Raw genomic sequence first — 22,164 nt, forward strand, 5'->3', positions numbered from 1 at the left:
TGTAAGAAGCCAAGCTGTTCATTCACCATTGTTTGTATTGTATTTGCTAGCTGCGTTATTTACCTAACACTTATTTGTTTACTTATATTATTCATCTTCTAAGATGTACAACTTATGGTGGAGTTACATTGTCGCCATAAAAAAAAAGAAAAATTGCAGTTCTTACTAGTCATGGGTAGATGCATAGCACTTTTTCTGAAGCTTTCTTGTTCCTATGTAATTAATGGCGTTTATACTTTCTGTATATTGTTCGATGTCATACCGTTTTGTTTTATTCCGTGATAATTGTATCAAGAGTTGTTATTAATAAAACAAAAAGTTGCAAGGGTCTCAGTAACGTCAGTTTTGTGCCACAATCAGTCTACTATGAGTTTAAATGACCAGCATCACCGCGATCCGGGATTCCAGCATTTAAAGGAGCCCAAAAAGATGATAAAGTAGGTAAAATTAGCAGCGCGAGCTCTAGCGCCGATCGAGATCGTTCGAAGGAAAGTCTCACGGTCTGTCTGTGGATACTATTGATGGGATCGAGTCAGATGTGCGAATACATAATACACCTAACGGGTCCGGATTTTGGGCTATAAGACAGGTAGAAAGAAGGAACACAAGGAAGCGACACCTAGGATGAACCGAATGAAAACAATCCGAACATCAGCCTACCACACTATGCGCTCACCTACCATTGCAACTTAGCCGTTGCTTTTAACGGCACCATTTGTTAGCTAAGTTCGGCTCACTGCACCCCTTTTTTGCATATTCAAACCTCATTTCAGGGTAGTTGCCTCCACTGCTCTGCAAGTACGGTGCGCACAAACTTTGCCTTTGTTATGGTTCCATCTCGGAATGAGAAACGTACTTTCTTAGGTGCAGAAAAATTAGTACGGAATTTCTTCGGAGGACTCTCTATTTGCTCTGATTTTTCATTTGCTCGAATAGTTGAGTAAACGATCTACGTTAAATCCTTAGTCCTTGGTAATTTGGTACTTCCTTAGAATCCCCTCCTTCCTCCGAGGTGAGACGCGGAAATTAGCAAATTGGAGGCTGGTGCCGCGTTTCAAGTAGCCAAAATGGAGAAAAATCCCGCTGTTTTTTTTTTAGAAAAAAAATGCGATTGCTAAGCGTCATTTAGAACATTTCTGTATTTCAAACAGACAGAAAAAATTCCCGCCGAAAAAATCGTCTGACGAATGTAAACAAATCAAAATCAGTCCATGGAGTTCGATATTTTTCCTGTATATGCTGCAATCCGGAAGACGAGCAGTTGTGCCAGAGAGAGACGAGAAACACAAAAACGTGAAGTCACAGAGGAACCGAAGTAAACAGGGTCCCAACGTCAGTTCATCAGACTGTCCACTGAACTTCTACTCCTGGGTCTTTTTTCTTCGAATTCCAGACTTCAGTGAAGAGGCATCTCTTTATACTCACTCCCAATGCCTTTTCCACTATTCATACCTCATTGAGGCAGCTGTCTCCATAGTCTGAATGTATTCTGAGCACCAGCTTTGAAATGGTTGCAATTTCATCGCTGGATCAGATACCAACATTTATAATGAAATAAATATTGAGTAGTTTTTTTTTGAATACTAGGAACATCCGACAGAGCTCCTTAGTAAATCCTTATCCTCAAATGTTTGAGACCGACACAAGGAGTCCAATAACGCAGTGAATCTTATCGTTGAGCAAGCGGGTAGTCAAGTCTTCAATCCTCGCCGATGAGTTTACGAAGATCTAGGACTGAACTGAGATTTTCAAAGTTTTTTTTCTAGGAGGAGGTTAAAGGCGCCACACCACGAATCTAATGTAGTGAGGAAAAGCGCTGGAAATGCTTGAGATGGGGGTTGTAGATTGCGGGATCAGGGATGTACCGCTCACCTCTCGATAATCGCTAGATTAATTCTAAAAAATGATATGAAAGGTTCCATTTCTCACGACGAGTTCGGTTGCAACGCGCCGCGTGCAGTTGCGCAGCGGTCGAAAGCCAGTGAGTTCTCTTCGACTGCCCGTTCAAGTGAAACCAATGAAAAGATTGCTGAAAAGAGCACAACGTGTACATCGAGGAGCGTTCTAACGTTCCTCGTAGAAAATAAAGTGGTTCCCATACCGTTTTTTACCACGATTAGGAAGAGATGAGCGGAGCCATGGCAGATCCGACTGGCTATTCCTCATCTCTAGCTTTTCCAACGGTCTCCCTCATCACGTCAGATTCGTGGTGTGCTGCCTTTAATTCTAAAGTATCGACACTGTTTAATTATTTCTTCGGATATTTCTTTAGGACGCCTTAAATATCAAAACTGCACTGGTAGGATTACTCTCGAGGAATGGAACTGCGCTAAAACGTGCCTAGCAGCCAATATGTCAATGATCAACACGGTGCGGGCCTCGTTGTTATCAAAATTCATTTTTGCTTCGGACCATTTTTAATATCATTTCATTCCTATGGTTATCCCAAATATTTCGGGGTATTTTATAGGGGTAGAAATAATCTGGGTTAAATTTCCTAGAAACCATGGTATTCTCATTTTGAAGCTGGCAAACCAGCTTGCACCTTCTCCTGTCATCAGTGCTCCTATGGACCCCCAACCAACGGCGGATCCTCTTTCCCCGCAGGCGAACAAGCGCCACAATTCCCTCCCCTGAAAGTGAACGAAGCGACTGGGCGGAGAACTCTCGTGCCATCAGTGGACCAAAGGTCATGTAACCCAACCCATCCGCCGGAAGAACCTGAACCCACCGGAACATTGAGGAGGAAGTGGTTGGTGGTCCGCTACATCGTAGTGGACCATGTCATCTCACACCGTACCCTAATGGATTAAACAGGCTGTGCAGCTGATAAATGATATATTGAAGTTCTTAGTTCTGGAATTTTTCCTGCAACTAAAAAGGATTAAATCTGCGGGTGATCCAATGAGACGTAATCGCTCAAAGTTCTTTTTTGATACTCTGTAGTGGTTCTAATTTTGTACCGAAGTCAAACACGCTCAAATAATTTAATAACTTCCTATTTGACCTATGTCTTTGACCTTTCATATCGATCGCGCTTGAAAGCTATTTTGACCCTAGCTGATCCTACCTTTAATCGATTTTTGCGTTCTTATTTTCGCTTTTCACATTCCCCCATTTCCTAAACGCATTTTTTTCATCAATATCAATTTACTTTCACTATTTCTGCAAATTCAGTGGTACATTGTAAAAGGTGTGTTCTTGAGATCTACTGAAGTTACGGAGAAACCACGCTTTAGTTTAAACACCTAGTATTTTTGTTAAGCTCTATTAATTTCCAAAGTTTTCTAGCTTATTTTTTCTTATTTTCGAATGTAGCCGCTTTTACTCTGTTACCTACGTCTTTCACTATTGGCTGGATGCGCAAGTTTTACTTTCGGGTATTTAATTTTTTATACTTAGAAATTGTTCTGAAAAAGCAGCTGACTAAGTCCGCCTTGGATCCCTAAGCAATGCTATTTTTCCAGAAGTTTATATAGTAACGATATTAAGTAATACTCACTTTAACGATCTCCTTAACACAATGGAACTTCCTTCTCTTTAAAATTCCCGTTCTTATTTCCAATAATCTCGATCTTCTTTGGTTTCTTTGACAAACTCTTATATTCTCGAGAAAACGGGAAAAATTTCGACGAACAGTGCAGCCGGATTCCAGCATTTCGTAGACGTAAAAAATAATTACCTGAACGAAGACGAACTCACTTCGGCTTCACCTCATGTATAGCATGAAAAAGCAACTTTCTCTAGCGTATTATAATTTTTTCATACAGTTTTAGAAAGATCAAAAAAGCCTGCAAATAAATCTGACATTTTCTTTTTTGCGTCTACGTTTCCATGGACAGGGCGACATCTTCTGCTCAGTCGCATCGCCGTTAAATCTCCAGAAATCTGTTTTGATACTAACAGAGTTCTTATAGCATATTCAGCACTTAAGCCTTCCATAGTTTCCTTCGACATTTCGTCACGCGGCGGCGATGTGTTTGTGTTTGTGTCTTCCTTGTTTACGTCTCATAATGCCCCTATAGTAGAAGCAGCTCACCGATTACAGTAACCAGTTCCGCGATTGCCCTTTCTATCCCTTATTTACACCCTTTGAGCAGTGCACGTATAGCCCAAGTGCAAAAACGTGCACGGTGCGCCCGTGTGTCGTTGTGTGCTCATGTCGCCGGCGACACGGCGCCGCCCAGCGAGCGTGAAAATAGCGTTGCGACGACGGAGCGCGACAGACATGGGCGGAAAGAGCGTCTGCGGCGTGCAGAACACAGGCACGACGTCGCCGCGACGCCGTCGTCGCGCGACGCGGTCGCCACGCCATCGCGGCCGCCACCGCCGACGAATTGATCGCTGCTGCGTTCTGCTGGCAGTCGGCTCGCAACCGTTCTTCTTAGGTGAGGTTCTACGGTGGATTCGATCAGGTTCCAAGTGATCTGCACCTGGACACGGTGCGCTTCTCGCTCCTGACGCTTGCATCGTTTGGACTTCGTCGTAGAAGCTTTCCACTTTAGTCCGTTCTTAAATCCCGCACTTTTGCTCTACTTTCGATTTCAAACGTTCTGCGGGTGACGTCAAGCTCTCCCCCAAGTCCACCTTGGGATTTATTCGGATTCATGTTCACTGTGTCAACCACTTCTACCTCCACTACACCAAGTCGGCTCTAATTGTTAACAGTAATTCCGACTACTTATTTCAGCGTGCACACATGGCCCAATGGACCGATCCATCCCGAACGTTCCTCATCCAGGAAGTCCGAGGCCGTCGGGTCAGTTTTTTGCTTTCTCGTTCTGCGATTAAATTCTCCGCTTTTTTTTGTCAAGCGGCGATAGGGCTGCAAGGAGCGGTGTTCACGAAAAGAAAGATTGTCGCCTCAGAGGAGTTCTGTTTAGGTGCTGTGGGACACGACCATCAACGACTCAAACATCAAAGCGGCCAAGGCGGCCGCGTTCGCCGAAGTCGCCAACGTGATGAACGAGGCGTTCCCGTCGAGCACAAAGTACACAGGTGAGGTGACGCACGCACGCACGGCGATCCACTCGCCCACCCCGTTTGTGGAAGAAGCGGCTCGGCCTCCCTCTGTCTGCGTCGGTCGCGGTTCTCGCCATACGTCTGCGATTTTTTGGCATGCGAACACGATTTGATCGCAAAATGAAACCCGTTCTGCGTTCTGGATCCACCGATACGGTCCATCTTTTAATGCAAAGCGAGTCCCGGGTCCTCGCCTGCACTTCCTCTGGACTCCTTAATTCAGTTTCGCCATCTTCTCTATCCTATGCGCTCTAAATTTGCCTACTCTCCCATATTTTAAGTTGATTTCCCTTCCTCATACTGTGTCTTGCTTTTTCACTCATTTTTCTCTTTATATCTGTTTTAGACGCTAACCTCTCTGCTCACGTTTTTTTCCTGCAATAGTTTTCCGTTTCTTTCTCTGTATAATCGTGCCTGTGATCGTCTGTTCGTCATTTCTTTCCTGGTTTATTCCTCTTCCCGACAATTTCTTATCTTTTTTTACAACTTCTCTTTGTTTTTTTCCCTCACTTTCTCCTTTCTTTCTCTTTTTTCGTGCATTTTCTAAACTGGTCAGATGGTCCACCTTCTTCTGTTTGTATACGAGAAGTTCATAGCACCTTCGCGTGCCTCTCTGTCAATTCGCCTGTCCCCTGACTGTTAGTCTATCCGTTTCATGTGCTCTCCTATGACTCGCCGTTCCTCAATTTTCCTCCCCTCTCTCCTTTCCTCTTATTTCTCCGCTCTTCCTTTATGTTTACTTGCACTTCCAACCACATTTGACGCTTTTATAATTGAATTTCAAGCATGTTGGTGGTCAAGAGCTGCTGTTTCCCGAAACGGTTTGATTGAGTGCTGATTTTTTCGCGCCTATTTTCTCCCGATTAGATCCGAAAACACAATTATCGACCGATTTTTAGCTGAAGACATACGATCGCAATGGAAAAACCTCAAGGACACATTTGTACGAAAACTCAGATGGGTCTCAGAAGGAAAGTAGGTTGAAATTCTATATTGCTATAGACGCTTTTTTACAGTAGGTACAATTTGGTAACGCTGAACGAGTGAGAACAGAGAGAGAATGAGGCTTAGGAGAGTGAGAGAGATCAAACTAAGTGACTGGCTTGAGTGAAGACTAAGGTAAAAAAAAGAAAATGTAGGTTGCTGTGGTTCAGTAGTTCGATGAAGTAGGATGGGTCCGTTTAGAATAAAAGAATCTATAAAAATAGAATAAAATCGAAAAGAAAACTATTAATGAGAACGAAGTAGAACATAGGCGCTTTCTTGAACGAGTGGGTGTGACGGAAGGAGAAGAGTGAGGGGGAAATTAAGGACGACGCAAGGCAGACACTAAACGAACACCATTTCCTGGAAATCAACGAATCCTTCGTCTCACCATACTGTCCACTGATTTTATATAATATATAATATGTATAATATACAGACTTATAGATACACAGACGATCCACTCAAAGAACCTACATGGAAGTTCTACCGTATGCTATCCTTCTTGGATGAAAAAGAGTCGAAGCGTTTGTCGAACGATCACCCAATATTTGATATTGCTGCATTGCAGAGGGATCATGGGTAGGTTTTCGTTCCTGGGCAGATCACATCTCTACGTTTCTGGATCATCAAAACGTCAACAAGTTGTTTAGACTGGATCTGGTGAAAAACGAACTTCATCATATTCAGTACGATGGCAGCAATCAAAGTGCAGCATCTAGTGAAGAACAGATGCTTTCGTTATTTGCACAGGTACGTCTTGTAAATTTGGTTACTGTATCGATACAGAAACGTAAAATGTATTCTCAGTCTTACTCGAACGCCGAGAAAGGGCCAACACAACTCGACTCGCCGCCGTCGCCTGCGTTACCGCCGGTTTCCGCTGCGGACACCACAGCTTCGGATAATATCGTTGCGAAAACGAATACGGCCTATTCGCACTCTATGGACGAAGAAGAGGAACCACGGAGGAAGCGGGTGAGTCGCTTTCCGCTGCCCTTCATCGTGATAAAAGCGAACCATAATGTTGGTTTATACTCACTCGCGGTCACCCAGAGTCGCCCATACCTCAATTCTCCTCATATTTCTATTCTTAATGGGACTCTATATCAAATTATGTCCAATTTCTTTTATCTTTGCCCGCCTTTAAAACTCGTTCTATTTTTTAAAGCTGTTTTCGCCAATATTTTAACGATACAAGTTGTGAGCATCGATTCGTCTAAATGATAAACGTCCTTAGCGTATGATCCGGTCTTGCTTGTACCTACACCACTCCTCTGTTGCTAAATTTATTAACTGTTCATTTTTGCTCCCTATTTTTCTCTGCATACATGAGTTTCACAATTCTCGCATCAACGATTAGAGTCACATCCATAATTTTGTTGGTCAGTAAAAAATTACGGGATGGACTGGCCATTAATATAAGCTGCCTGCTGTCACTTTTTTTGACAAGGCTACGGCAGCTGTCAATTTTTGCCACTCATGCCTGCCTCATTGTACTCTACACAATTTCAGCCGTACCACCGCCGTCATACTTTGACCACGCAACCGCAACAGGATGAATTCGAATTATTTGGAGCGATAGTTGCCACACAATTGCGCAGGTTCGCTGTCAATACTCTGACGTTTTATGTCGCGGTGCTGGAAACGCAGAACACCCCATTGCTTTAGAGTTTCGGACGAGTTCTCACGCGCTGCATCGCTACGACTACAGAAAAAGTTGAACGATGTGATTTTCGAATCACAGATGGAATTACTCGAAAACGGGAACTAATGGCAGTGCTGATCGATAAGGTATCAGTATCGGTCAATATACATAAGTATAGTAGAAGTATCAAGAAATCTTTATTAAAATATGGCAAAATGTTGTTATTGCATTGACGATAAGGTTTGTTCATATTGAGCAATTGAAAAGGCTGCAATGAAGTTTTAAAGGATGGATATTGTTAGAGAAGCAGAGAAGTTTGTTACCAGACATTTTACATTTACACAACAAATGGAGCTTCGTCTTGTAAAGCGACATCCTAACTAGAATACACCCGAGATCAGTGACCATCTCGATTACGATGCTCACGAATGGATCCGATCGATGCTTGGATGAGGATGGGGAGACACGCAGAAGTAAAGGAATCCTCAAACCGAGCGGATCCGACAATTCGAGTCTATGAATCTATGTACGCGTGATAGATCGAATCACCACAGAGGCCCAAAGGGTGAAATCCCGTAATAGCAGCGAGAAATCGTCCGCGCTTATCTGCCCAATTCGTCCACAGCGACTTCTGGACCCATTAATATGTCCTCATTGGACTCGAACACCGGGTTTTCTACACCTCCATCCGGAGTAACATCATTCAGTGGGTATCGTTCTTGTCCACCCAGCCAAGATGAGGAGTTAGTAGGAGGTGTGGAAATCATATAGAGTCTGAAACAACGAAAATCACGTATAGAAACAAAAAAAAAGTAATTAATCAATATTTTACTAATTATTCGTGGATACCCACCGATTTTTGTGGAAAAACAGCATCACCAGGGCAGAAGTAATTAACAATGCAATGACAAAGTTTCGAATTGTCGCATACTCTGAAAAATCAAAAAAGAAATGAAAGCATAGAAGAAGAAGAAAATTTTAAACCCTCTTGAGAAATTACTCTCTAAAATTTACCTATATCTCGCGTTCTCATCGGTTCCTGAATCAGGCTCACACATGCTCCGTCCTCATATCTCATACCATCACGACAAAGGCATTGATATCCTTCTGAAAAAAAAGCTATTTGCACTACGCGAGCAAGAATTGCCAGCTGTCCACGAGTAAAATTTAAAAAAAAAAAACTTTTCTCATGAGCAGCAAAACTGCAAAAGTTTAGTTTTTGTGGTCTCTCTGCTTATTTCTACACAACCAAACAACTACCATTTTCCATGCAAGCAGTGAAGGGACCCACTCGTCAGCAAGCAACTCACGTCTGGTATTAGTTGGGACGCATATCTGACTACATGTCTTGTTATTCTCACAAGGATTGTTTTCATTTTTTCTCGGCCACTTTTCTGGATGCACGATCTGAAACAGATTTCTTTGGGGGAAAAGTGAAAATTCACAAATATAGCAATGAGTAAACCTGTATGCCTTTGGGATGGCTGAATCCAGAAACTACAATGCTTCTGTCCTTCCCAAACAGTTTGTGCATTTTTTCGACGGTTCCTTTAGTGAAATCTGAGAAGTACAGGAAATCACCGAATATGTCGAGACCATACAAACCACGGCTTATTTTTCTTTGAAGCACTTGTCGATTTGCACCGTCGTAACTGCAGAAACCTGGGAATATACGAATTTTAGGTTAAGATAGGTAAAATAATCACAGTAGTCCAGTTACCTAGATAATTCAAGCCCTGGTCGATCCAATACAACCTCCTGGCGTACGGATCTACGGCCATAGCAGTTGGTCTTATCAGAGATGAATCCAACACAACGTCTACTCCTCGATCGTCGTCAATGATTGACATCCTATTCAAACTTGGCTTTTTGCCAACATCGCTCCAGAATATAGTTCTGAATAGGAAAAAATTCCTCTCCTGCTGAGATGTAGTCCAAAAAACATCGAATGAGCACCTGTGCGCACTATCGATCGCCAATGCGTATGGAAGAACGCTTGGACCTCGACGATAGACCGTCTTGATGTAGACATTGTTCTCATCTGACATCTGCAATATCGCCTTTGGCTAGTTGCAACTTGCGAATCACACTCGCCGATACAAACCATGATAGCATTTCTGGATTTCGACGTCCAGTAGATGTTTCCGGACATCTCATCCACAGCTATACCGTCCGGATCGTACACGGACGCAGAGCGAAGTATCTGGAGAACTGTATTTAGATGGTACATATAAGTAATGAATGAGCTCAAGCAGAAGATTGTAAGGGAGTTCCAAGTAAAAACCGACCACGGTAGTGCCATTGGTAAAGGTACGTCCTACCATCTCACTGTCATCGATCCAGTAGAAGGAAGGTGATCTATGATTAATTTGAACAGCCGAATGTGCAACATCACTACATGAAGTAAGGATTTACTGTTCACCTCGGGCTATAGGCGAGCACTCTTCCCGACGAAGTATTTATTGGTAACGTTTGAGTGGAATCTCTCAATGAATTCATTCGAATTGTGTCGCTTGCGATCGACACCAACATAGGTGGTACTACTGAAAAAGAAGGCTCAACATTCGTTAAAGATTTTTGTTACGACACCATGCTCACGTCTAGACTTCAACTTGCAGCCGTGCTTATCCGCTTCCAGCAAATAACCGCTCCCGCATGCACATTCGTAGCCGCCATTGCCTTTCTCGATGCAAAATTGGGAGCAGTTCGACAATGAACACTGATCACCCACTGCAACGAAGAATTGTGACTGGCAGAAGTCGGTCAGGCTGTGAAATCTCGAACAAAGAACAAAAACTGAGAAAAAAAAAGCTAGAAAAAAAAGCAAACTTATGCATCTGGCTGGATTCTTAGGATCAACAAGCTTTGGTGGCTTGCATTCACATCGGTACGCAAACGGCAGGTCAACACACTGTTCTTCACAGAGGTCGAACTCGCACTCATTCACGCCACACATTGTTTCCGTGAAATATCTCAGACTGAAAGAAGATAATTTTTATTTTTGTTGTAATGAAAAGGGTTATTTACTGTAACTGTTTCCTAATAGTTTTTGCTGCGGCGAGTTTACCTACAGCAGCTCGCCGTAGCCATCTTCGTAAATTCACAACAGCAGTTTTCGCTTCTAATAGGAGCACAAAGATCGCAGCCGAACAGACTCCTGCATGACCTCGAACTCGCACTGGTCGACACCTACTTCTCACAATCATGGCTCCGCTCACAAATGATCTCTTGCGACACACAGTATGTTCGCTCTCCCTTTACACATGCCACTTCATCCAAGGCGCATTCGGAGTATCTAGTCGAGCACAACTGAAATCAACCAATAATCCTCATAATCGTGACTAGGTGATCAATCAAAATCACCTGTTTGCTTTCGTCGCTTTCGTCAGTGCAGTCTGCTAGACCATTACAGATCCAGCCTCTAGGGATGCACTGGCCGTTGCGACAACGGAATGATGCCTCCCCACATCGTTCTGGTCGGCCTGTGATTAGTTTATTCAAGTTATTCCCTAGTTCACTCCTATCATCTGCTAAGACAAAAAGTCGATTACAGATTTTCACCCGATACCCACCACACTCCGTGCGATTCTCGTCAATTCCGCCAACACAATCAGTGAAGCCGTCGCACTGGTGAACAATGGACAGGCAAGTGCGATAACTTGTCCCTACCAGACGACAAAAGAACTCGTCCGATGTGCACGCCGCTGTCAGATCTGCGATGCTACCATTCAGTTAAAATTATGGATAAGAATGCTCAACGCATGTTGCAATGCGTTGAGAAATAAATGAGAAACGGTGTGGGAGAATGGGCAGGATGTCAGCGAAAGTAAGCGAAAAATTTCCAAAAGGAGTGATCATTCACAAGGTATGGTGGATGGACAACAGAAGAAGTACGAAGTCGCGGTGTCCGTGTATATTTCGGATGAAGAATGATGAAGATTGGGACCCAGTGATTGTGGACGGCCAACGAGTCTATAGTAGGAGGTCTGCTTTCACCTGTACAGTTAGTCTCGTCGCTGCTCAGTTCGTCCGCAGTCGCATCTGCGCAGTCGTCGGTGCCATCACAAACCCATCCGGCACTGATGCAGCGACCATTGCGACATTGGAACGAACCGTTGTTGCAGTCACTGCAATATGCGTATTTTGGGGATTTTGTGCAAGCGCATGAGGGGAAAAGTGGTGATGAAGTATACCCAACTCATGTCCCAGCTTCACGCAGTCTTTCTCGTCTTCCCCGTGAGGGCAATCCCTTACTCCATTGCATTTTTTATCGATATGAATGCAGTCGCCAGTAATGCAGGTATATTCCACACCAATCCGACAAAAATTCACTAAAATAGCACCGGTAATAGGGAAATGCTTGGAAATTCGAATTATACGGATTTAAGAGATTATAAATATTATTACTACAAAAAATGAAAGCAGCTTCAAAACTAATGTTATTCAAAAGGCTATGAATCGTATCGACGATACTAAGCGAGTTGCAATAGAGAAAAAAAGTGAAAAAAAACAACCAAAAATCAGGCAAAGAAAAAAAGTAGGTAAATATAAAGAAGAACCACAGCTTTAACTACGCATCAAAACATCAAATCAATGTACGCCAGAACGTACATTTTAAAAGTAGTGATAGTGAATGAACCAAAAGAAGCGAGAGCAAAGGTGAAGAATTGGTTTTCAAAATTTGGTGCAAAATCAGCAAAGCAGTAGTGGGATCGAGTAAAAATGTAAAATTTAATGCAGACGACTTATGAACCATAAGAACGGAATGGGAATGCAACCATTTAATTTACTTTCTGCACTGAAAATGAGTGCGAAGGCGACAACAATCTGCAAGAACCATGAAAATCCCTACTGATGCCACTATCATGACTTTCCCTCGTTCCACACTCATTTCGTTCTGCTCTACTGGTAATAATCTCTGAGCCAATGCTCTGCGATCTCACCACAGTCCATCTCATCGCTGCCGTCCGCACAGTCTTTCTGTCCGTCACAGACCCACCCACGTGGAAGACACGACCTTGTTCGACCACAAGTGAACTCGTCCGAGGAGCAGGGTCGCAACCCAGGAAGTATGGGTAGTACAATTTCTGAACAAAGGAACAAATCATCGTAGGTTCCTGGAGCAGGCCGAAAGATCAGCACCTGAGCAGTCTTTTTCGTCCGAGTTATCCCAGCAATCATTCGAACCATCGCATTTCCACTGCGGAAGAATACATTGTGTTGTTCCCTCACAGTTCACTAATCCTGGCACATCAAACTCCGTGGTATTCGAACAGTTCCGAGGGGCTTAATGAATAATTATTTATTTGTAGGGTAGTAAAAGCTCCATATTTTTAAATTTTGCGGACTTACGACAATTTTTTTCGTCGCTAGCGTCATTACAGTCGGGCTTGAAGTCACACGTGAGGTTAGCACTTATGCAGATTCCAGACTCACATCTATCCAACCAAGAGAATTAATTAAGCCAATTAAATTTTAAGGGTAATCTGACTAACTAACTATACACCTGAATTCATTTTCATTGCATTCACAATCGATTTCATCGGCGAAATTGAGACAGTCATTGTTGCGATCACATTTTTTCGACAGTGAAACACAAAGGCCGCTTCCACAGTTAAAATATCCGGGGCGACATGTGCGCTTACCTGAAAAGGCAATAAAAAAGTGCACGTTTTTTCTCGTACGCGTTTAACTGCTTTATATCAAACTAATCACTAAGGGATGATTTTTTAAAATAACCACTATTTTCAGTAGGTTATTTAATCGATTCATTTAATTATTGTAAAAGATAACATCTCGTATTTTGTTCTCACCTCACTAGTATGCTCTTCATGCTTTTAATCATCACAATCTCTAGCCCGTAAAACAAATTCATTGCTTAGCCCCATTACTTTTCAAAACTGACTTGAAGTCACTGTATGTGCGTGAGAGTTCCCGTAGTTTACATGTTGTTTAGCGCATTTTAGGGCCTACTAATGGATTTTTTTACTTTCCTTTCCAACTAACATAGTTCTCCCATATGAAATTAAGTAATCTCGTAAAAAAAAATTGAGGCCAACCACTACTCGTTCACCGGTCTGGAGCGTGTGCATGGATGTACTCAATCATGCGCTTAATTATAAATCATAGTGGAGCATTGTTAACTGCAGATAACTAAACATGAAGTAGAAAATATAGGATAAATAACGCATAGGAAAAAAGATGTCTAATAAGTTCAAACTCACTTATTCTCTTTGAAATTTATACGAATCATATAAAACCTACTACAGATATCCACATTCTCGTCTTCTGCATGCGCACAATCCGGGTATCTATCGCATGTCTCTTCGTAAGGTATGCATTTTCGGTCGAGTTTGCACAAGAACTCGTTCTCCGCACACGATTTCGTGGCGAATTCTGGAAAATCCACTAAAGAAAAATTAATAAGCATAAGATATGATTGTGGAGCCTACCACTTCCAGTGCACGTTGTATTATCCGCTTCAAGTTTACGCTCGCCATAACAGGTGCAGTGTGGCTCACCCTGCGCGCTCAAGCGACATTCGTCACTGCACCGCAATGACGCGCATGCGTTCGCGGGACCTATGAAATTAATGCGAATTATTTGCATGCAATAAGAAAAAAAACTCCTGATTCTCACATTTTCTGAAATTTTTTGCCGATATGGCTATGTATTGTACCGGTGTTGAGGTTTCGGCTACCACACGTTCACCTAGTCCATCAATTTTGTCCACCATGACTAATGCGCTGAAAGATTTTCTCTCTATCTTTTTATCCTCATAACATAGCTTTCACATATGTGGAACATACAGTGTGGAAACATACGATCCAATGTTACTGTAGATCAGCCAATCATCGTACACGGCAAGTGCGAACGGACGACGAGGGTGAGTTCGGTTTTGAGTCCCAGGTATGACCACCTGTCAAAACTCCTAGCTGAGTATATAGAACGGATAGAACTGTCACTATCCAACGAACGTCCACTAACTTCTTTGTGCTTTCCGTCAAAATCCACTCTGTAGATTTTTGCCGAGTTGATTTCCGCAAAATACAGTTTCTCTGCTGTGTAGTCGATTGATATGCGCGATTCGCCGATGATTTCGTCCTCGATGATGCGTTCCTGGAGCGTCATAGTCACCGAGAAATCTTCACAGAAGCTCTGCAATCGACATCACCAACTCACCCTTCTGTACCCACTATAATACATTCTCTCTATAGACGGGATTGTACCAGAATTTGTGAAGAAGATCAACCTAAAAGTACAGTTGTTCGATTTAACCTGATTCATGTCAAATAACTTATTACTCACATTCTACAGGAATGAACTACGATATCCTTGGGTTTATTGCCTTGTCCCAGGAATGCGACACGCGTTGGAACGACTGGATAGCTGGACGGATCATCAGCGGACATACTTAGTCGCCATATAGAGGGCGGATTTGAGCGGGTGTAATAGAGCTCACGATTGATGACATCCAGAGAGATTCCCTCAACTTCGCCCACTTCTGAAAACATCGTCAAATAATTTGAACATGGTGACTGTAATGGTAGCGGTAAGCAACTACTACGCATAAGAGGGCGTGTGTTACGGTATAACCGTGCGCTACAAACAGCGGTATATGGAAAGACGCGCCACAGCTAATTACCAAAATGACTAAGTGCAGCATGGAAGCGACTCTTGACATTTCCGGAACACCTCGCGTCCCTACTTTCCACTAAAAAAAGCCAATAAAACGGAAAAAGTTTTCTTAATACGAACATTCTACGAATTCCATCAAAAGAATACAGCGAGAACAAAACACAACACAGCAGACATAATTCTTCTTCGCTCACCCACCATCTGCCACAGAATACCAGTCGTTTGACGAGAACCGGAAAACAATAATACGATTCGAAGCACGGTCCACCAAGATCAGCTGATTACGGTCTGGATCCGATTCTATCACAGTGACACCTCTACAAAGAGTACAAATAATCAGCTCAATGTTTGCTCAACACCATAAGCGAGGAAGCATGAGCAGTGTTAAATACCTAGGTATGTCTGGAAACCGAAGAGAGCCACGAGGTACTGTAGTATTCGGTGCAATGCTGAGGAAATCCACAACCCCTCCGTAGGAATACGAAATGAAGGATGGATTCGCTGAAAGTAAAAACCCGCCGCAGAACTTCACCAAAGTTCCGGAGAAACTCTAAGACTATGGATTGCTTACTGGTACACGACCCATTAGGTTGGAGCAACGCGTGAGCGCATAGGCAGCCAGAATTTTCCTGTGAGGTAGAGACGCAAAAATGAGAACAACCACCATTGTTCTTGGAACATTCGGATAAATTACTATCTATAAAGAAAGTAAAAATTTACCGTGATAGTAAATATTCGACAGCCAAGAAGAAGAGTAGAATAGGTCAAACCGATAGGCTTCCAAGTGTAAACGGCTACTGCGCGGAATCTTAGCGTTGTCGTGGTGTTGTAGGAAAATACTTCTGTGAAATTTCCGGTTGCTTCACGTTTGTATTCTGTTACGAGAAGAAGGTTCGAAGCGCTTCGTTTTCTAAAAAAAAAAAAAAAAACTAGCACACTCTGCCACTCTACCTCATGCAACAAACATCCAACTATAACTAGTTTGGGAACTGTTTACTTCTTCATAAATTTAGCCTTCTACTTTATTTCGATTTGGCTTATTCGTAGGATGCATCAAGTGTCATTCTTGTGCTTGGTTGTGCAAAAATATAGCTTTTAACGTCGTCCAATATATTTTTGTAAAGTGTCGTGTCTAATTAACATTTAAAAAAACGAGTAATAAATTAAAAATGCAACATCCAGTAGCATAAAGAGTATTGAGACGTGAAGTCCAACGGACTCATCATCAATTATCATCGAGTATCCGAAATAGAAGAAAACACTATGAAAAGCGGAGAGTGCAGGACTTTCTAGTAACCCACGCTCTTTGCATCACAGTAAAAATTATTAAACTATGTTAGACGTCAAAATTATAGGCTAAAGTTTACAAGTCGACACAACTCTCCTAGAATCGGTACGAAGCACCTGAGATGAGAGAAAAAAAACTAGGAACTCACCTCTGCACTAAATAAAGTTTTTCGTTGCCGATAACCATCTCAGACTGAACCATGTCGACTACAGAGAAGAATGCCACCACCTAATCAATACTCATATAGCTTGACGAATAATTCTGGAAACTTCAGTAATTAGAAGCATACCTGATTATCCAACCCGTCGTAGTCCACACAACGTATTTCACCAGACTTTTCCAGGTAACAAAGCCTCGGCATCAGTGGATCCAGAGTAAATTGATTAATCGTGGTATTGACAAGACATGTGATGTTGGTACCATCATATTTGGCCTTTTTGATGCACCCTCGGGACCAGAAAATATACCTGAAAACCATTACAGTGCGACATAAAAAGGTTCTGCAGAAGATTGGAGATGAAGAAAATAAAAGGAACATTAGAAAGGCCAGTAGAAAAAAAACCTCAAAAATAGAGCCCAAGGGGATATGAACCAAAGGTAAAGTATGCGAAGAATGAGGAATTATAAATTAATGCAGCCAATAAAGAAAAAATACTAGCAGAAAGTAAAGAGACAAAAGGATGAAACATAAGAAGAATAACTGCTAGCGAGAATTAGGCACTTATTACAAAAATCACAACCAGGTTTACAGGATTGTGGTCTAGTGACCCGATGCTGTAAAAATGTTTCCCAGATTAACTAACAAAGTGCACCGAAAGTGTTCGAAACCAATCGAAGCATAACCATGGTTACGGTAACCGGTGTGACCAAAATATGACATCAATTCTGTGTTGCGGTAATGCGAAACCGTGTGTAGCATGAAAAAAGAACGGTAAGCTTTTCGTTTTCGTCTTTTTCCCGGAACTACTCACCCTCTCAAAGGGTCAACTTCCAAATGTCTGATTAATCCTTCGTTTTCTACTAATAAACGGACTCTCATGTCCTCCTTAACACGTTTAGGGTCGAGAAGAATCAGTTCGCCGGTTCGTCTTCCAATTTCGGTGCCAAGGATCACATTTCCTGAATGCACACAGGTTATGGCTGGGCTTAGAATGCGGCAGAATATTAAGTTTCAAAACAAACCTGACACACTATCAACTGTAACCGCCGTAAGGGTGTCCTCACTGCTCAAAACACGATCCGCAAAGGATCCATTCAAATGAGTCACCCATAGTTCGAAATCCGATAGTAAGTAGGCCTTTAACATAAGTAAGGTTATTTACAGATAGAGTAAGTCATTAAAGTGGCACCTACTAGTTCGTTACTGAGGTCAACTGCTATTTTCCTCCACTGTTTGTAGGCAACCGCTGGATGAAAAAGGAATGTCGAAGTAGCGCCATTAGCTGTCGCGAAGAATTTATCACCAGCTATGAGTAGCGTTTCCGAAGAAACTAGAAGAATGAATGAACAAATAAATGAATGAAAGTATGATTGAATGATAGGACGGAACGAATGAATGAGCAACCTTCACAGTTTCCTCCTTTCATGACGTATCCTTGGGGGCATAGACACTGATACTGAGTTTTAGCTGACCTCACACATAACTGCTTACAGGTTTTCAACCCGCACTAAGAATATATGGGTTAATTGTGTTTCATTAGCATGGAATACAGGGAAATGTCGATGTCATGAAACTCACCTTAGGTGCTGCAGTTCGATCCATAATAGCTGCCATTCGGAATGGATCTCTCGGGGACAATTTCGTCACGTTTTCACTAGTCCTGAGAACGGGAATAATAAAAACTATACAAATAAATAGTACGAAACGCTGTATTCCCTTAGGGCCAACCATATGTCAGTAGTATTTGATCGATACTTCTTTTTCACCAGGACATTATCAACCATTAGGAACACGTCGCCAGTCCATTGATCCACAGCCAGCGCGTTTATGCTGCTATCATTAGCGAACACGAACGGAGTCACCTAAAATAGTGAAGTTGAACTGAACTTAAACTATTAGACGTACGAATCAAGCCTTAACTATTAACAGTATATTTAGGAAAATCGCTCAACAAGCATCTGCTACCAACATTGTACATTAAAGGCATCACCCCACGAATCTGAGGTGGTGCAGATTTCAGGTGGAGTATTCGTATACGGGATCGTAGATTATGAAGAGAAGAGTGATTCCGTTCATTTCTTCCTAATTGCCATGAAAAACGGCCCGGAAGATGCGGCGCCGCACAAGACTGGCGCGCTCCAATCGAACCTCTTGTACAAAATGGTGCGCCAAAACGAATGAAGCCGTATCTTCCGGACCGTTTTTTACGGCAATTAGCAAGAAATGGACGGAATCACCTCCCTCTCCGTAGTCTCCCATCCCGTATACGAATACTCTACCTGAAATCCCCACCACCTCAGATTCGTGGGGTGATGCCTTTAAAACTCATGAGCACTCTTCCAGACAACCACATTTTTTTTTAGTTCAACAGCCAGACGTAATTCTTGGACAACATACCTTCCAAGTTTTAACGTTCATTTGCATTACTAACGATTTTCGAGTCGTCACCCAGAGTACACGGTTTCCTTGTTTGTCATAAGTCATAGCAGTAACATCATCGAGTAATTCATCAAAGGAGTCTGAACAAATCGACTTCTTCAACAAGTCTGCAGTCAGGAAGGAGTCCACCTGTATCTATTCGTGTTAGCTTGGTGCCATCTCCTTTCGATGAAAAAAAGACTGCCGGTACGTAGCCGACATCTAGCCACAGCAATGTACTAAAGTAAAATGACTTGTTACAAAGGATCTGTACTGATAAGTCAAACACACGCAAATGTATCTGACACTGGCACCAGAACAATCCAAATAAACTCACGCAGAGTTCTCCAGAAATACCAGATATTTCGGTTTTCTAAGCTCTTTACTGCTCGATGAATCAATTATTGATCGTCGAATGCCATCATTCGCGACAAAGATGGTCGCTTTTTCTTCAGAAGAACTTGTGTAATAAATTGCGCCTGACAGCGTATCCAATGCGATGCCATAGCAGTCAGATAGGCCTGAAAAAATATCAGAGCTATCCCAGAAAATTCTGCACGTGTAACCTGTTGACTCTCTTACCGCCGGTGAGCACTGTACGCTTTTCTCTGTCGGCTGTGCTATACTTCCAAAGTATGTCATCAAATGCGTCGTAAAGAAATATCTGGTCATTGCTTGCTCCAATTGCTCTGATATCTGAAAATCTGCCACAAAGTAAAGTGTAAAGTAAAGAACTTGCTATCTCTATACAGACTAAACAGTAATATTCAAAAAAGGTGTATTGACACCTCACTTAAAATAAAGAAGAGAGTTCACGCAACTACGATGACGTTAGATACAAGACATACTATACTATTTATTTCAGATGATGGTCTGGTCAACAAATGTTCACTTCCATGATGTGCAGAGAATTTTTGGCAACCAACCTTGGAATCCAGTGGCAGCGAATATTATGCTGCTGGCTGAGGCAACATTAGCACCGTATATGGTATTCTTTGTGGATAACAATAGAGCAGATTTCACTTCTAAACAACACCAATCGATAAAAGACTGATATGAAGCACTAAACCAAAAAATAGGGTAGGTAAACCAGTTCAGGCTACCATTTAATCGCAAGCTGCGGCAAAATCCTTATGGTATAAGAAATTTAAAATATTCGCACACCTTCACATGTGGAGCTGCTTCCATTTTTTAGCCTCATAAAATGTGGGCATTGGCATGAATATTCTTCTGATCCGTCGATTAAGCACAAGTGGGAACAGTTGCTTTTAGCACATGGATTCCGTAACGTCCTAGAATTTCCGGATCGAATTACTTTACTAATAGAAGAATGGTGGGATCGAAAAAAAAATACGTTATGACTCCTGTAAAAGTTGCGGCGCCCCTTGAACTCCCGCAACATTCTTTTTTTGCTCGGTTTAAGGCAAGATTTAGTCGTAATACACTTCGAATGGTACAGCAGCTATGAAAATTTATCCATTTTAAATAGGCAGAAATAAATCGCATCAACATCAAGAATTATAACGTTGGGATCCAAGGGGTTGAACGCTACTGAAGTTGCAAAACTTCATGCAACATTCTCAACATGTTTTCTCACATTTTCGAAAAATTGCCGGGATGAGGAGGCAGCTAGTATTCTGTTCTTTAATATCTCGAAGGTAAACAAGATCCCAGAAATTTCGACCAGGTTCATTCGCTCATTTACCCTCTACACGTTTGACGTCATCTACCTTTGTCTCATTCCATTACCGTACGTTATCTTACTAATCTAATTGCTTAAGTGGCTCGACATAATTAAAGGCGCGTCACCTGTACAGAAAATGTCGGCGGCGTTGTTGGTTTCGTATTTAACAACGTGAACTCAGTCATAGTCGGGTCAAAACGACATTAAGCCCAGTGCAGTTGCGTGAGCGTTCGCGCTCCAAGCGGTACGGTGGTGCAGAGCGGTTAAAATCAAAGAAACTTTGCTAGCATCACTCATTGTTGCAATTCGCGATGGTCCGATCTCGGTCCCAACCGCTAGCTTCGCTGCACCGCTTCGAGTGCAGCCACTTACGCAACTTTAGGTTCATGTCGTTGTGACCGGTTTCAACATGTATCATTCATAAAGTAGCAGAACTAAGAACCAGGTTTAAACCTTTGATTCCCGTCATATTTTTTTCAAAAATTCTTCATAATGATCTCGAATAAAAAGGATGTACGTAATCAACTTCGTTCCACGAATAGATGCCTACCTGGGCTGCTTACTACGGTGTACGACCTTCACATAGAATGGACGTATAGGAGTATGGAAAACAGCTGCTATGGAAGAGCCGTTCCATTTGTTGGCCTTAATAGCTATGTGAAAACTAGATTTAGAAATAAATAGGCAATACGTTCCTTATTTGATAGCACACGATAAAGGAAACCAAAGAGCAAAAAGATGTCGGCAACAAGTGAGCGAGAAGAATGGTAGAAAAGTGGTTTAAACCCATCTATTGCAAGAGTAAATGTGTCGTAAAGGAAAATAGCGACTGACATGAATAGAAATTCTTATGAGAGCACTGCAAAAGACGCAAGAAAAGAACAAACAGAAAAATCTTAAAGAAACTGGGTGGCAGTTGAGTAAGATAAATGAAACAGTAATGCTCACCCGTACTATCGCATTAATCCTCCAATCCGTCCAATAGACATGATTTTCGAATATATCTACTGAGAATGGGTGTGTTGAAAACACGTGATCTCTCAGCACTTCCACATGATCACTACCGTCGTACGTTACCGTGTGCACCGTATCGGACCTTGAAAATTGTTCATGAGTTGGTAGAATGGATAGAATGATAGACGGAATAGTTTACTTGGCGTCCACCCAATAGATCCTCTTCGCAATGATATCGCATACCAAACCATTTGGCCATCCTGCATTAATGATCGTAGACACCTAAACAGTTTCAGTGCAAATGGTACTGATTAATGAAATTTTGGAAATTAGGGCTTGCTTCGCACACTCCGTTCAGAAGCTTGGAA

At 42.2% G+C, this 22,164-nt stretch overlaps 2 protein-coding genes across 5 annotated transcripts in view; one reads left to right on the forward strand and one right to left on the reverse strand.

Annotated features, from left to right (window-relative positions):
* Positions 1-4,228: 4,228 nt before the first annotated feature.
* On the forward strand, positions 4,229-7,780 carry RB195_004074 (uncharacterized protein; the record flags this gene model as incomplete). 2 transcript variants are annotated; one of them, XM_064178572.1, is made up of 10 exons in its annotated part: positions 4,229-4,388; positions 4,691-4,759; positions 4,884-4,888; positions 4,932-4,998; positions 5,922-5,997; positions 6,454-6,588; positions 6,660-6,759; positions 6,817-6,984; positions 7,522-7,610; positions 7,678-7,780. In XM_064178572.1, the coding sequence occupies 10 exons, from the start codon at positions 4,229-4,231 to the stop codon at positions 7,778-7,780; spliced, it is 972 nt and encodes a 323-aa protein (XP_064033044.1). The 2 variants fall into 2 exon arrangements, with proteins under 2 accessions (XP_064033044.1, XP_013298887.2); XM_013443433.2 differs by lacking the exon at positions 4,229-4,388 and having other exon boundaries at positions 4,700-4,759; positions 4,884-4,998.
* Positions 7,781-8,256: 476 nt separating this feature from the next.
* The window catches only part of RB195_004075 (uncharacterized protein), a gene marked incomplete at both ends in the record, with an annotated part of 28,907 nt that continues 14,999 nt past the window's right edge, over positions 8,257-22,164 (reverse strand). For 2 of the 3 annotated variants that reach the window (XM_064178603.1, XM_064178602.1), the window contains 50 exons: positions 8,257-8,428; positions 8,508-8,586; positions 8,669-8,761; positions 8,965-9,061; positions 9,120-9,202; positions 9,260-9,316; positions 9,375-9,550; positions 9,611-9,702; positions 9,759-9,857; positions 9,943-10,012; positions 10,077-10,197; positions 10,253-10,384; positions 10,484-10,632; positions 10,848-10,963; positions 11,018-11,136; positions 11,227-11,367; positions 11,651-11,781; positions 11,853-11,985; positions 12,598-12,741; positions 12,797-12,940; positions 13,007-13,092; positions 13,161-13,299; positions 13,919-14,050; positions 14,107-14,235; positions 14,294-14,400; positions 14,464-14,573; positions 14,642-14,773; positions 14,837-14,906; positions 14,963-15,158; positions 15,491-15,609; positions 15,685-15,793; positions 15,864-15,989; positions 16,063-16,202; positions 16,729-16,808; positions 16,870-17,047; positions 17,552-17,699; positions 17,763-17,877; positions 17,934-18,070; positions 18,145-18,247; positions 18,319-18,400; positions 18,469-18,602; positions 19,138-19,259; positions 19,309-19,397; positions 19,496-19,679; positions 19,741-19,854; positions 20,085-20,183; positions 20,323-20,450; positions 21,393-21,487; positions 21,791-21,938; positions 21,996-22,078. In XM_064178603.1, coding sequence (XP_064033046.1) covers positions 8,257-8,428; positions 8,508-8,586; positions 8,669-8,761; positions 8,965-9,061; positions 9,120-9,202; positions 9,260-9,316; positions 9,375-9,550; positions 9,611-9,702; positions 9,759-9,857; positions 9,943-10,012; positions 10,077-10,197; positions 10,253-10,384; positions 10,484-10,632; positions 10,848-10,963; positions 11,018-11,136; positions 11,227-11,367; positions 11,651-11,781; positions 11,853-11,985; positions 12,598-12,741; positions 12,797-12,940; positions 13,007-13,092; positions 13,161-13,299; positions 13,919-14,050; positions 14,107-14,235; positions 14,294-14,400; positions 14,464-14,573; positions 14,642-14,773; positions 14,837-14,906; positions 14,963-15,158; positions 15,491-15,609; positions 15,685-15,793; positions 15,864-15,989; positions 16,063-16,202; positions 16,729-16,808; positions 16,870-17,047; positions 17,552-17,699; positions 17,763-17,877; positions 17,934-18,070; positions 18,145-18,247; positions 18,319-18,400; positions 18,469-18,602; positions 19,138-19,259; positions 19,309-19,397; positions 19,496-19,679; positions 19,741-19,854; positions 20,085-20,183; positions 20,323-20,450; positions 21,393-21,487; positions 21,791-21,938; positions 21,996-22,078 — 5,982 coding nt within the window. Of the gene's footprint in view, positions 8,429-8,507; positions 8,587-8,668; positions 8,762-8,964; positions 9,062-9,119; positions 9,317-9,374; positions 9,551-9,610; positions 9,703-9,758; positions 9,858-9,942; positions 10,013-10,076; positions 10,198-10,252; positions 10,385-10,483; positions 10,633-10,847; positions 10,964-11,017; positions 11,137-11,226; positions 11,368-11,650; positions 11,782-11,852; positions 11,986-12,597; positions 12,742-12,796; positions 12,941-13,006; positions 13,093-13,160; positions 13,300-13,918; positions 14,051-14,106; positions 14,236-14,293; positions 14,401-14,463; positions 14,574-14,641; positions 14,774-14,836; positions 14,907-14,962; positions 15,159-15,490; positions 15,610-15,684; positions 15,794-15,863; positions 15,990-16,062; positions 16,203-16,728; positions 16,809-16,869; positions 17,048-17,551; positions 17,700-17,762; positions 17,878-17,933; positions 18,071-18,144; positions 18,248-18,318; positions 18,401-18,468; positions 18,603-19,137; positions 19,260-19,308; positions 19,398-19,495; positions 19,680-19,740; positions 19,855-20,084; positions 20,184-20,322; positions 20,451-21,392; positions 21,488-21,790; positions 21,939-21,995; positions 22,079-22,164 lie in introns of all 3 variants that reach the window. The other variant, XM_064178601.1, reaches the window with a different exon arrangement.

Source organism: Necator americanus, chromosome I, assembly GCF_031761385.1.
Source record: "Necator americanus strain Aroian chromosome I, whole genome shotgun sequence".
Lineage (NCBI taxonomy): Eukaryota > Metazoa > Nematoda > Chromadorea > Rhabditida > Ancylostomatidae > Necator > Necator americanus.